Source organism: Gadus chalcogrammus, chromosome 4 (assembly GCF_026213295.1).
Source record: "Gadus chalcogrammus isolate NIFS_2021 chromosome 4, NIFS_Gcha_1.0, whole genome shotgun sequence".
In the NCBI taxonomy this organism is placed as follows: Eukaryota; Metazoa; Chordata; class Actinopteri; order Gadiformes; family Gadidae; genus Gadus; species Gadus chalcogrammus.
Window position 1 is genome coordinate 19,309,937 of NC_079415.1, and position 14,117 is coordinate 19,324,053.

The window sequence follows — 14,117 nt, forward strand, 5'->3', positions numbered from 1 at the left end:
GGGCCTACTGTAGCAGCAAGGAGAAGACTACTGGAGCAAGCTCCTTGAAGCATTTTGAAAAACAAAGGAATTAACGGCAAATAGAACCAGCTGAACAACCGCAGCCGGTATTATTTGAGGAGCCCTAATGTAGAGGGTGATCCTTAGCCCCCCCCCCCCCCCCCCCAAACTGCACTGGAGGTAGAGGCAGTGGCGGCTCCTGACATTTTTTTCAGGTGGTGCAATTTCCCCCCGTTATGTCCATAAGTACCATAAAAGTCCATAGGATTGAGGTATATTTGTCTAGGTAGCAAGACCATTTCCCTAACTTGTTAGTGCATATAAATGCAGGTATCAGATATCAATTAAGCAGGCTGACAGTTTACCAAAAGACCAAAGGGGAGACTCAATTGCAGAGAGGCAGACAAGGGAAGTCAAGTTCAAATGTTTTACTGAGTCAAAAAGGTGCTTGAACAAAGGCACGATGGTAGACCAGCAAGATACAAAAAGAAGGATGTCCAAAATATTTTGCCACAGTTCAAAATGCTCAGTAGGTAGCAGTAAAAAAGTCACAATGGAAAAATATCAAAGAATATCCAACATCCACAAGTAAGCTTCTTCTCAAAAATAAAAAAAGGTCACAGTCTTAGCAAGGTGTAAACATTCAGAGTCCAAAAAGACAACAGAGTACAAGAGAAACATCAATTTACAAGTCAAGTGATCTGCAGGTGACAATCCCAAGACTGAGCACTGGCAAAGAAACTGAGGAGGCATTTGAAGGGAAACTAAATGAGGTACATGTGATAAGCAATTTGCTGAACAAGGTCTACTCTAAAAGAAAACATGACTCACTAACCTCACACTGAAATATTCAAGCATGGCAATGTTATACTGCAATTGAAAAAAGCAACCTTAACACTGCTTTGTTTCATACAAAATACACAACAGGTGAAAAGAGCTTGATATTGTTACTGGGAGAAAGACGGGGGGGGGGGAAGAGAGAGAGAGAGAGAGAGAGAGAGAGAGAGAGAGAGAGAGAGAGAGAGAGAGAGAGAGAGAGAGAGAGAGAGAGAGAGAGAGAGAGAGAGAGAGAATCACTTGTACTGGAATTTGCTGCGTCTCTCTTTTAATGCAGCAAAGCAGTCAATGACTCTCTCATTGAAGTCAGGCATGCTAAGGACAAGTTTCCGTTCCATTGAAAGCATGGCCAGGGCGTTAAGACGTTCCTGGCCCATGGAGTTGCGCAGGAAGGTCTTTATCCTCTTCAAAGTTGAGAAGCATCTCTCTGCTTCAGAGGTGGTCATGGGTGTGGTGATAATGATGTTCAACAGAGCAACAGTCTCTGAGAACGTGTCCTGTAGGTTGTAGGACATGAGCAGCTGGTAAAGTGCCAGTGCACCACAACATCCCTTAAACTCTGGGTTTTCGTAGATGAGGGAGAGCTCTGTGTGCAGCTTTGCTTGATCCAGCATGGGGTATGCCTTCACAGTGGCATGCAGCGCTTCGGTTGGAAATGAATGGCAGTACCTTCCAAACAGATCTCCTTGCAGTAAGGTGGCACTAACTAGGTGGTCGGTGAAGGAAAACCGCTCCTTGCAGTGAGCCAAGATGGTGTCACAGATCTCTTTAGCCATCCTCTGCTTTTCTTCCTCTCCCAACGCTGTCCTTCGTTTGGCAGCTGGTTCTCCCTGGACCTGCTGAAGTGAGGGGGAGCCCCTGAGAAAATACACAACATTTTTTGTTAGTTGGGCCATTTGCTGTTGTGTAGTCTACATGCTACAGGCTGTTTATCCATTTGAAACAGCATTATTTCACTGTATCCTTTTAACAACATAAAACACACACAGAACTCTTTAGTTCACAACTTTTCTTTAGTATTGCAAAGGATTTTAAGCTAGTGCAGTCATTTCAACAAACTAGACTACACCACAGAGGCTACATTTAATTAATCATTATTGGCATAATTTAATTAATCATTATTGGTACAACATAGTTATCAACATATTTTTATAATCTTACCTTATGGCCTGCACACTGCTTGTGAACCTCTGGAGGGCCCGCTGGATGAGTACTGCATCGATGTCCTTCTGCTGGAGTTGCTGGTACAGGATGTCCACATGGGGCATGATGTTGTGAAAAACGCTCAAGAAAAAAACGAAGTCTTCATCTTGCAGCATTCGGATGAACCCAGATGCCTCTCTCACTGTTGGTTGGTCAAATGATGTCTTGATGGTTTCGAAACATTCAATGAGGTCGGCTCGATTCTCACTGACAGTGTTGACGATCCTGCTGTTGAAATTCCATCTTGTAGCTGAAGCCCTCGGCAGTCTCCGGGCGACGACCTGATCGAGAATGCTGGTCCTCTTGGGGAAAAAAAACTCGAAATCCCACTCAGCTCAGAGAAAAAAACCTTCACTTTGCTTATGTTGGATGTGGCTTGCTGCATGATCAGGTTCAGTTGGTGTGCGTAACAATGCACATAATGTGCATTTTTGAAGTGTTCACGCACCTTTTGCTGCACACCAGCCTTCTCTCCCCTCATCACACTGGCACCATCATACGCTTGAGCGATTAGTTTCTCTCTCTCGTCGTCGGAAAACAGACTGTTCAGTCGCTCCAGGATCACATTCGCTATAGAGGTCGCCGTTGACTCGGTGAGGGGAAGAAACTCAAAAAAACGTTCATGCACTGCATACTTGCCGTCGATGTATCGGAGAATGTTACGGGTGTGGTTGTTTTCCTGTGTCTCCCCTCTCATTCTCTGCAGGTCTCACACCATTGGCTGTTCCTCCACCATCGTCCAACCCCCTGTCCAATCTGGGAGCTGTCTGTTGGCCAATCAGTGTCATCAGGCCTTGATAACTTGCACCTGTTGGTCTCCAAGAGGAGGCCATTGTCTGCCTGTGTGTTTGGCTGTGTCGTGCTGTTGCCTTTTGTTTGTGAGATGCCATAGGGGTTTAGGTGAATAGGTAAGATACCCTTGGGTTTACACTGCCATCACGTAGACCATACTCTGTTATCACATCAGGTTAGGAGCGGGGCCACCCTCTGTATGTATTAGCTAGGTTGTATGTGTGCACTAATTAGTTGTCACTTTATCTTGTTTTCTTTGATTTGGCTCCGCTTATGGTTCCCTATTCCCCTTGGCGGATCGCTAGCTAAATAAACACACTTACGTATCCAGTTTGCTGTTGTGCCCTGTTTTGTTGTTCTCCCAGTCAGCCTAACAGTAATATGTGTTATGGTTCCCCTACTCCCCCCCCTAGACGTAGCAAGCTAACATCCTGGAGCCGTAACAGAGAACAAGAACCAGCTGAGTCTGCGTGCTGACATCGGTGGTCTCGTCAGCCTGGATGGCTACAAACTTCGCAGCCTTCACCTCCTCGACAATCCGTTCCTTCACCACACCCAGCATAGACCCCAGCAGTTCGTTTTGAATCGTCTTGGATGTGCCCTTGAAGACACTTGCCGTTTTCAGGTGCTCATCAAACACCTCATCCAACTGTGCCACAAAATCGACAAGGCCCCGAAAAATACCAGGGTTGGCGGAGCCCTCGGTTTCGTCTCTGACTCGCAAAGCTAGCTCAAAAATGCCGCAAAACTTCACACACTGGATGAGCCGATTGAGTATGTGGCGGTTCTTGCTCACCTCATCGTTGTGACGAAGCACTGCTAGCCGATACCCCTCATCCAGCTGTGTAGCAATGTTCACTCTCCCTAAAGCTGAAAACTTCAGACAGCTGTCCATGTGGTTTTTTGCCTTCTCGTGCTTTTTAACTTTGTCCGACAGATGTTGCATATCCGTTACCCCTTTTATTGTCCACGCTGTACCGTCTGCCGTGTTGTTTTCTGGGTGGAAGAGAAGGCAGGGGTAGCAAAAAAGAGCATTGGCTACATCACAGCCGGCTAGCCAGGTTTTTCTGTGGTACCAGTTATTTTTAAAAGATCGTGTGTAGGCCTTCGCCCCTTTCGTTGACACTTGCTTGATGTTTAAATCAGGTCTAGGGGGTCCTAGTTGTTTTATCGCTTCCTTCTCCGCATTAGTACGACAACTAAAGGGCACTTCTCTCAGAGATACTACAGTATTGCACTTGACACTCGCCATCTTCTTCGTAGAATGTTCATGTTCCCGCGGGTTAGCAACAGACAGATGACGTAAGCACGTCGTTTGTGCGAGCACATAAACCCTCATAGAAAATGTATTGGGAGCATGATTTTTGAAAAAAACGGACGTACCATGAATGTCAATGGGAGAGTTCTGGTGCAAATTTGGGCTTGACAGAAATCGCCCCAAATGGGCGTGGCAACACCAGGCGCGTTACTTTGGCAGAATTACTGCCAGAGACCGGGAGTGAGGGGAGGCGGGGCATTGTTGGTGCTGATGTGGATCCGTTAACTCGCTGTCGGAGAGCAGTGAGCGAGAAAGCGCAGCTGGTATTTGTGTATCGATACGGCAGAGAATTATTATTGAAAGCTATCACAACCACCAGGCAACCAATACGTTTGCGTGCGTTTACTTCGATAACATGATGACACCTGGGGTGCGTTTCTCTTGACATGATTGACAATCAATTGTGATTCCAATCCCCAAACTTTGACGCGCTCTATTTCGCAGTGCACAAGTGCAGGTACGCCACTGTTTTGCCCAGGATTGTGCCGTAAATTGGCATCCACTTTCTAGAATTGCATCCATGGTCAACGCCATTTACAGTGCCAGCGACAAACTGAAGGAATCAAAAAGAGCAAGTCTCACAGCAGAGTGCACGTCAGAAAGGTAGGATTTTTGTTATTATCATTATTGCACTGTCTGATAATAAACAGGAACATTTTCACTAGCATATTGTCCCTACTAAATAAATTACCGTGTCAGGTTTTCACTGATGAGCTAGCTATTGCATTGGGTTAAACATAACATAATGCATAGGCCTACCTGAATGAAAATTTGCCTAGGCTAAGTAGCCATCAGCTGCTCAGAGGCCTGTTTCAGGTAGCTGGTTTAACATACTCTGAGTTTAATCCTGCGCTCTGAGTTGGTTGACTCAGAGTTCAGGGTTGAAAAGCAACTCTGGGTTTTCGGTTTCAGAACAGGTGATCAGCGTTGGGTTAATCAACTCTGAGTATGTTCACTCTGGGTTGAGGGCGTGCCTGTTGACTATGAATAGCCATCATCAATGGATCTCTGATAACATGATCAAACATGGACCAAAAGCGTAGATCCACTTACTTTTCCCCCACGGAATTGGAAATTCTAATGAACGCGTATGCCGAGCAGTTACCCATTTTAACAAAAAAAAGCAATACCGCCGCGGCAGCGAGAGCGCGAGAGAGAGCTTGGCAGGAAATAGCTGAACAAGTCAATGCGTGAGTCAAATAAATTAGTAAAATAAAATAAAATAAGAGGAAAGTTTAATATCTTCCAATTATTCAATATGTAAATTGTGTGTGTGTGTGTGTGTGTGTGTGTGTGTGTGTGTGTGTGTGTGTGTGTGTGTGTGTGTGTGTGTGTGTCAATTTACGCAACCCCGAGTTGCCCCACGAGGACTTGGCAGCAAATGAAGTACAAAAATATAGTTTAAACAGGTAAACTAATGTTTAATTGAAATCAAATCAATTGTGCTGTTTTGCCTGCTCTACCTAATTTAACAGCTATGTTCAACATGTATTATATATTTGAATACTATATTTAAGCAGTAAATGTAAGTAGTAGGCCTACATTTCCCAGCCACCCCAACACTGCCAATATTTAATAGGATTTAGATATATTAGAAGGCTACACCGAGGCAAAATGCATTATAAATATATATGTGTCTTCAAAATAGCGCTTACTGAATATTAGGGTAACATTTTCCTCCATGTTAGCAAATCGAAAAAATGCAGAGGCCCGGCAGACTGGAGGGGGTCCACCACCTGCAGCCCTCACAGAGGCTGAGGAGATGGCCCTCAGCCAACAGAGTATGCGTCCTGTGGCTGAGGGCATCCCTGGGGGGAGCTCCTCTGATCCCCCCCACCCCCCAGGATAGAAGTGCCTTTACAGTATAAGAGGTTGGTTATTCAAAATAATTAAATATGTACACGCAACCCAGCGCGTTGCAAATTAGATGGGGCAATATTCTGGCTCAAGTAATAATTGCACTGTCTAATCATCGTCTTCCAGTTACTGATGGCGTCATCGCCCTACTTGAACCAGATGCCCTCACCAACCTCCATGCAAGTGTAACAATTCAAAAGATGCAAAAGGATGCTTTGGAGATCCACATTTTGGAACATAAGTTATAGGTGGGTGAGGTGCAAACTGGGATAGGCTACTGTTCCCTGCTCTAAAAACATACCCAATATAAATGACTTTTTTTTTTTTGTGCTTTCAGGAAATAAAAAAATCCTCATAATAAGTAGATTGTCTTTATTAGAACACGGGCTGTGGTGGGACAAGTTATTTTGTTGAACAGTTTACTCAAAGGGTTTTACTTCAGTGAACAATACAGACGATTATGCTGAGCATGTGCATGTAGAGAAGAACGATAGTTATGTTATTATAACTCTAGTTCTATGATTGTAGGCGTAGCCGTCTAGGCTTCGCCTTATGGGCTTGTCCCGTGCGCGCGTTAGCGCGCGCTGAAAATTCAAACTATGCACCTATCAGCGTGGGCACCGCCCACATTTCCCACGGTATCGTGTATATAGCGCGGTGAATACCGTCGCTCATCCTCCACGCTTTTCTTTCAGCATTTGGAGGGTACAGCAGGTGGGAAACTAGACGGCTACGCCTACAATCATAGAACTAGAGTTATAATAACATAACTATCGTTCTATTTCATGTAGGCTACGCCGTCTAGGCTTCGCCTTATGGGCTAAGGTGAAGCTGCGAGCGGAGCCCGATCAATGTACTCCTGCTGGACCCCAGTCAAAACGACCTAAGTCACCAGAACACATTAAGACTCAAAAAAGCCAAGGAAGTGTAAAACACAACAGCTTAATAAAAAACTAATTCCTCCTAGATCAAGCAAGGCAATGATCAAGGGAGAAAAAAGTGAGTCTGTAAAGACTCCGGCTCTAATCCGTGCTTCATGGAACCCATGAAAAGGAAAAGAAAAACCAGAGCAAAACGGTTTCCATTAGGTCCGCTACTACCGGGGGCGGAGCAACAGAATCCGGCTCTCCAATAGGGGACTCTCTCGGCCGTTTTTGGAAGAAAAAACGGCGGGAGTGCCACTGGCAAACAAAGCCACCTGACAATTGGCGAGCCAATAGAAAAACCTCCGTAGCCTGTTTTTCATTTGAAAAAAGGTGGGAGAGTGAGACTGGTAATCAAGTCCAACTCGCCAGCCGGCGAGAGGAAATTCAACCACGCCGCTTTAAAGAACATGTCTATATTCTTAAGCCGTAAAAGGGGTCCCGGACTCTAGCACAGAGTTGCAGAGTGAGCCCCTGGACATGTCTAACATGTACAAACGGACAAAGGGGCCGGGGGAAGACCAAGACGCAGCCGCGCAGATGTCTTCCACCGAAACGCCCTTGAGTAGAGCCGTTGAAGCGGCCACGCTCCGTGTGGAGTGAGCTTTAACGCCCAACGGTGGCGCCAAGCCCTGCCGAGAGTAGGCTAAGCAAACACCCTCACATACCCAGCGAGAAAACCGCTGCTTAGAGAGAGCGCGGCCCCTGCTAGCGTCGCTATAACACACAAACAACTGTTGTGTGGAGCGGAACGCGGCCGAGCGATTCACGTACATAGCCAACGCCCGAACCGGGCATAGGAGATGCAACTCCGCCTCCGCCTCATCAGAATGAGGCGGGGGGTGAAAAGCCTTAAGCACAATATCCCTCGACCGAAAATAACTATTAATGTTCTTCGGGAGGAACGCAGGATTAGGTCTGAGCAACGCAAAGGAGCTGTCCTCGTTTAGCAACAAGCAACTCGGGCTGACAGACAGAGCGGTTAGCTCACCGGCCCGCTTGGCAGAAACCAAGGCCAACAAGAGTGCCGTCTTAAATGACAAGGCATCCAAGGGGGCCTGAGAAAGAGGCTCGAAAGGATCCCTGGACAATCCGCGCAACACGGTGGGGAGATCCCAGCGTGGTGTAAGCACGCGTGAAAACAGGCCTAACCCGTCTAGCCCCACGCAAGAATCTCTTGACCAGTGGATGGCTGAAGATCGGTCCACCATCACAGCCTGTATGGCCAGCCGAAACGGCTGCCGCATAGACCTTGATAGTGGAGAAGGCCAAACCTTTTTCCAATAAGTTTTGCAGAAACGAAAGCACGCTTCCCACCTCGCATTGAGATGGGACAGCGTGGTTCCTCTCACACCAATTAGAGAAAGGCGCACCACTTCGCCGCATAGAGGGAAGAAGTAGAAGGCGCACGAGCGCTCTGAATAGTGTTGATAACCGTCTCAGGCAAACCTTTGCCCTGCAGAATCATCCTCTCAGGAGCCAAACCAACAGCCGTCCCGAGACATCGGGCGGGTTGTGTACCGTCCCGTGGGCATGTGAGAGCGCATCCGGCCTGAACGGTACTGGCCACGGCGCTGACCGCAAGAGCGCGGCCAGCTATGGAAATCACAGAGCTGAACGGTTCTCCGGGGCCACTAATATCAGGGACAGACTCTCCTGTCTGACCCGTTCCAGAAGAGGAAGGATCAGCTGGAGCGGGGGAAACGCATACAAGAGAGCCCGCGGCCAAGGTGTGTGTGCCAACGCATCTACCCCCAACGGGGGAAGATCCCGAGGGCTGAGGGAGAACCACCACCTGCAGTGCGTGTTCTCCCATGGACGCGAAGAGGTCCACCTGTGCTGTCCCGAACTTCTGCCAGATCAGTCTGACAATGTCGGGATGTAACCGCCACTCGTCTCGGCGGGGACCGCCTCGAGACATGAGGTCGGCCCCAAAGTTCTGAGCGCCCGCGATATGCAGGGCTCTCAGACTGAGGAGATACTGATGAGCCCAAAGCCAGAGCTCGACCGCCTTTCGGTGGAGAGCAGGGGAGCGGCCGCGCACCAGGTGAAAGAAATGCAACAGCATTTTCCTCACAGCGTCGAGCTCCAACACATTTAAGTGTGCTGTAGTGGGCGTGCGCCACTCGTCCCCGACCGAGTGAGAGAGGCACGTTCCTCCCCAACCCGTCAATGAGGCGTCCGTGAAGACCACTACGTAGGACGCCACCCTGCCCAGGGAACACCCCTGAGAAGGGCGGAGGGTCTTTTCCAATATTCCAGGTCTGGTGACACCGAACGGGAAACAAGGAGCACCCTGAGCTTGTGTCGCCTGGAGTCTAACCGTTGGCGAGCAAACCACCGCTGGAGTCTGCGCATAAAAAGCAGACCCAGGGGGACCACGGGGTGGGCAGCTGCCATCAGCCCTAACAGGCGCATGGTGGACAGTGCGGTCACGTTTCTGCGAACGCGAAAACGAGAGAGCGTCGACAGGATGGCGTCTCGCCGAGGAGGCGAAAGCATCGCAGTCATGGTGGCTGAGTCTAGGCAAAGCCCCGAGTAGACTGTCTGCCGGCTGGGGAGCGGGGAGCTCTTCTCCCAGTTGATGGCAAAACCCAGGAAGGCGAGATGGTTTATCACCAACATGGTGTCCCTTCTCGCGGTCTCTTCTGAGTTGCTCAGAAGAAGCAGGTCATCTAGGTAGAAGAGAATCCTCTTTTCCTGACGCCTGAGCGGTTCCAACGCCGTCTCCACACACTTCAAGAAGGTGCGCGGAGCCAGGGAATAGCCGAACGGCAGACACTGGTACTCGTATGCCATCCCCATAAAGGCAAAGCGGAGAAACTTCCTGTGCGCCTGCCGAACACGGACGTGGAAGTAATCATCCTTGAGATCCAGGGATGTGAACCAATCGCCCTCTCTCACACACCGGAACAACGCTCCGACAGTGAGCATTCTGAACTTCCTCGTGGCAACGGATCTGTTGAACACGCGAAGATCCAGAATAGGTCTCTTTTCCCCTGGCTTCTTGGAAACCAGGAAGTAGCGGGAATAAAACCCTAGGTGAGACTCGTGGGGGGGAACGACAGTGATGGCCCCCTTTACCAAGAGACGTGTCACCTCTGCTGCCAGAGCCCTGCTCGCAGCCGGGTCCCGTAGCGTGGTCTCCACCAACCCCATAAAGGGTGGGGGACGACGCTTGAACTGCATGGGATGGCCCCATCTCAACGTGGTGTCCAACCACGATGGCAGAACGCACCGCTCTTGCCAACACGCAGAGCGGTCGGAGAGAGGGCGAGCCGACAGCTGAGGAAGACTGTCCAGGAATAACCCGTATTCCTCTGCACCTACCGCCTCCACACTGTGTGTGAGCCAAGGGGGGCTTCCCATGAAAGGGAGGAGGCTCAGCGAGCGTAGGAGACGTACCAGATCCAGCCGCTGTAAAAACAACGAGCTGTCTAGACATCGCGCTCGTGCCCGCTGAACAGGGAGCGAGCCGTCCGGCCGCCGCACCTGTGCGCATGCGCTGTCCGCAGGCTGTAGCCACAGCGCGCGGACTCGTCTCCTCACCTATAATGTGGGGAACTGGGAGACCGGTACAAGCGGCCGTATCCACGGGCTCGTGCAACGAGTCTCTGATCCGTCCACAAGGCTCCAAGGGACGCCGCTTCTTAGAAGCAGGTGAACCAGAGGCCATGTGAACACGCCGTCCGACCGCCACCCTACAGCCACAGGGCTGAGAGGGGGGAAGAGGCAACATGGAGGAACGCACCACAAGCGTAGGACGCAGGTGGCCTGAGGAATATCGCTCTTTAGGTACCATGTAGCCTACCGCTGTTCGGCCGAACGGTCTTTACTTTTTCTTTTTAATAGGGAAAGAAAAAGTAGGAGCAAGCTTCCGGAACTTACCGGTCCGTGGCGCTGCTCTACCCGGCTGCTGCGGCACCGGGGCTGGAGTCGGAGGCGGCCCCCTGGAACGCTGGGACCGGTCTGGACCCCGCCTCCTCCCAGCCTTGCTGGTGGGAGGAGCACGTGAGAATCGCCCCGAACCGGGAACGATTCTCACGGACTGACTGCTGGTGCGCGAGCACCTCGGAGAACCGGGGACCAAATAGGCCATCAGGCGCTAGTGGACCCTGGACGAGGCTGGCCCGCTCTCGTTCCTGCACCGCAGTGTGGGAGAGCCATATGACCCTTTGAATCATGGTAGCCCACGCCATATGCCGGCCGGCCGAAACGGCTATCGGCTGGCATAGCTGGAGGATGGCGCTGGAAAAAGCGGGAAACAGCCAGCCATCTCGCGGCTTCCTCCGGGCCGTAGGCCTCCCTGTCAGCAAACAAGGAGACCATGGCAGAGGAGAGCAGGGCGATGTTGTTGACCGCCGCCGCGGATTGTCGGCCTAACGGACTGCTTCTGGAGGCGGTCGGGGGGCAGCGGCTTTTCGTTAGGGCGCCATCCGGCGCCCGGACAGAGAAGCGCTGCCAGTGGAGGCTCCAGGCGAGGGATCCCCCTCGCTTACCGGAGCCTTCAGGGTAGAAGGGTCCCCACCTGCAGCAGTAAACAAGTGCTGCACAGGCGGGAACAAGGGGTAACCCGCCGGGAAGCAGATGGGGTGCGAAAGCACTCGCCCTGCATATCGTCAGATACGGGGGCGAGAGGCGGGGCCGGCATGGGAAACCCTTTGATGGCCGCCGCCTCACCCATGATCTCCCCGCGACGGTGGCGGTTGTAACCCGAGAGCGGGGAAAAACCGGACGCCGAGTCGCCGTCCATGGAGGCGTCGTCGTCGGCGTCGATGATGCCATCGCGTCAGGTCCACCGCAGGGGAAAAGAAGAGATGCCTGGAGAGGATCCCCTCTTCAGGCAGCTCCCGGCAGGCGACACAGGAGACGGGGGCCGCCATAGCAGCCTCGGCGTGGTCGGTGCCAAGGCACACAGAGCACGCCAAGTGCCCGTCACCCGGTGCCAGGGAGGCGGGACAGGAGGCGCATAGGAGTCCTGAAAAGGACCTAGCTCCAGGAGCGCTCTCAGGTGGCCCTGAAAAGGGGCCGTTTGTCCGCGGCCTCGCCCGAGCCGCTGCCACCGGCTCGGGAGATCCGTGTTTAAGTCTTCATCTTCTTCTTAATAGTAGTTCTCAATTTCTCGCTGATAAGCACAAGTGCTGAAAGAAAAGGGAGGATGAGCGACGGTATTCACCGCGCTATATACACGATACCGTGGGAAATGTGGGCGGTGCCCACGCTGATAGGTGCATAGTTTGAATTTTCAGCGCGCGCTAACGCGCGCACGGGACAAGCCCATAAGGCGAAGCCTAGACGGCGTAGCCTACATGAAATAGAACAGCATCTGGTTAAAAGCAGTACCAGGGTCTTTTCTGCCTTGCATTCTTAAAATGAGTTTCTTGACTTGCAGCAGTTATAGGTCCGTGGTTAGTCAGCTACTCTGATCATGGGAAAGCCACAACGTTGAAGTGACTGTAGTACAGAGCGGGTGGGATGCACGGGGCGGATCATTCTGCACATGCATTCTGTTAATTGCGATAAAAAATAAAAAAATAAACTTAAAGCATGCCCCCGGTGCGTTTGACAGTTAACATGGGGGCTGAGAAGGTGGTCTAAATAAGTGGAGAAAATTATCAGGAAAATAAAGTATATCCAACCGGGGTCTTAAAGGGACTCCTACCTTTGTTGCATTTGAGAATTACAGCACATTCAAATCATCCCGCCTTCCTCCAATGCCCCACCCCCTCGTTCCCATCCGCGGTCTTTTATTTAAGAAACTTTATTTACACAAGCAGACTTACAACCTACTGCCTCCGCGCACGCACGTGAGTTTTTGTTTACCGAAGCAATGGAATCGGATTCAGAAGCACCGGTAAGTTATATACATTTACATACACATGTATATTCAGTTCAATGGTTATTTGCACCATTTATTTGCTTTATTCTTTTAGTTGTCATACATTTTTTTGTAGAATTCGTCGTATTTTCTTGCAAACACTGTACGGCTAACGTTATAGCGGCCTTATAATAAGCAGTCTCAGCTGTTTTGTTTTCAGTGTAACGTCGGTTACGGTTTTGTCTGCTAACGGCCAGCGGTGGTTAACTTTATCACTCTGTTCAAAAAAGTATTCTTCAATGTCGAAAGCTCGAACTTTATAATAAATAGACATTGTGGGACCCTGGGGAGTTCTCCACATCAAGAGTAATAACACACTGCCCTAATTATGTAGAAAGGTTGGCAGAGATAATGGAAACACATTTTGCTATGCTTTCGATCTTGAATGTTAGCTTCATCAGCATACTGTAATGGGAAATATTGCAATATGATCTCAAATGATAGAATGCTTATATCTGCAATTGGAAACATTGTAACATTGCAAACTGCTGCTGTTTCTAACATTGTCTGCATTTTAGAAATCTCCCCTCTTCACGTAGCCTACTATGTGGATTCACACCTACAACCAGCCTATTGACTTCAGACTGTCTCCCCCTCCCCCCACCCCCCATCATCAGACTCGACACAGCTTATGTTGTCTGATCTCACGAATCTCACTACAATAATTTCACAGAGATATGATTTATAGTCAAATTAAAATATGCAAAACATGTACTTTCAGAAAGTGTTCCTATGTCTCTCTTCACCCTGATATTGTTATAAAGTAAAACATGTTCTGTCTTTGTTTTTACATGTTGGTGCTTCTAGGACGACAGTGTAGTAGATCCTGACTACAGCATTGAAGTTTACACAGAGGAAGATGATATTGATATTGATGACGATGATGATGACGGATTCTCCAGGCGAAGACACCTCAAGGAGAAAGCAAGGACTGAAAGTGGAGGCAGAGGAAACCATGGCAGGGGAATGAAAGGCAGGGGCCGTGGTTTTCCACAACACAAAAAAAACCAAACACATCAGGCCAACAAGTTGTGGAGGCAGAGGAAACGAGCAGAGGAGCCAGAAAAAGAACAGGCCCTTCTAGAGGCAGCCGAGGCAGAGGCAGGGGGGGCCGTGGTGTGACACAGGTTGGAGAGGACTGTGATGAGGAGAGACCAGGAACCAGCAGAGATGTTCCTAGCAGAGCAAGAAGAAGAGCAAGAGGTCGCCGGGGACGTGGACCTGCTGTTCTTACTCATGATGATCTACTAAGAGTTCAGCAATTTCAGCAGGAGAGGATTGCCGCTGAGCAGGTAAAGCAGCACCATAT

The 14,117-nt window shown here is 49.9% G+C and overlaps 1 protein-coding gene and 1 long non-coding RNA gene across 3 annotated transcripts; one reads left to right on the top strand and one right to left on the bottom strand.

Annotated features, from left to right (window-relative positions):
• Nucleotides 1-1,073: 1,073 nt before the first annotated feature.
• On the bottom strand, nucleotides 1,074-3,386 carry LOC130380921 (uncharacterized). Its single transcript, XM_056588352.1, has 2 exons — nucleotides 1,999-3,386; nucleotides 1,074-1,695 (listed from the first exon to the last, which is right to left on the bottom strand). Exons 1-2 carry the CDS (start codon nucleotides 2,154-2,156, stop codon nucleotides 1,074-1,076), a joined length of 780 nt encoding a protein of 259 aa, XP_056444327.1. The 5' UTR covers nucleotides 2,157-3,386.
• A 1,575-nt stretch (nucleotides 3,387-4,961) lies between these two features.
• On the top strand, nucleotides 4,962-6,212 carry LOC130381793 (uncharacterized). Of its 2 annotated transcripts, none has more exons than XR_008895464.1 (3): nucleotides 4,962-5,340; nucleotides 5,839-6,021; nucleotides 6,134-6,212. It is a non-coding gene; the product is annotated as an uncharacterized LOC130381793 (long non-coding RNA). The 2 variants fall into 2 exon arrangements; XR_008895465.1 differs by lacking the exon at nucleotides 4,962-5,340 and adding an exon at nucleotides 5,376-5,559.
• The last annotated feature ends 7,905 nt before the right edge of the window (nucleotides 6,213-14,117 follow it).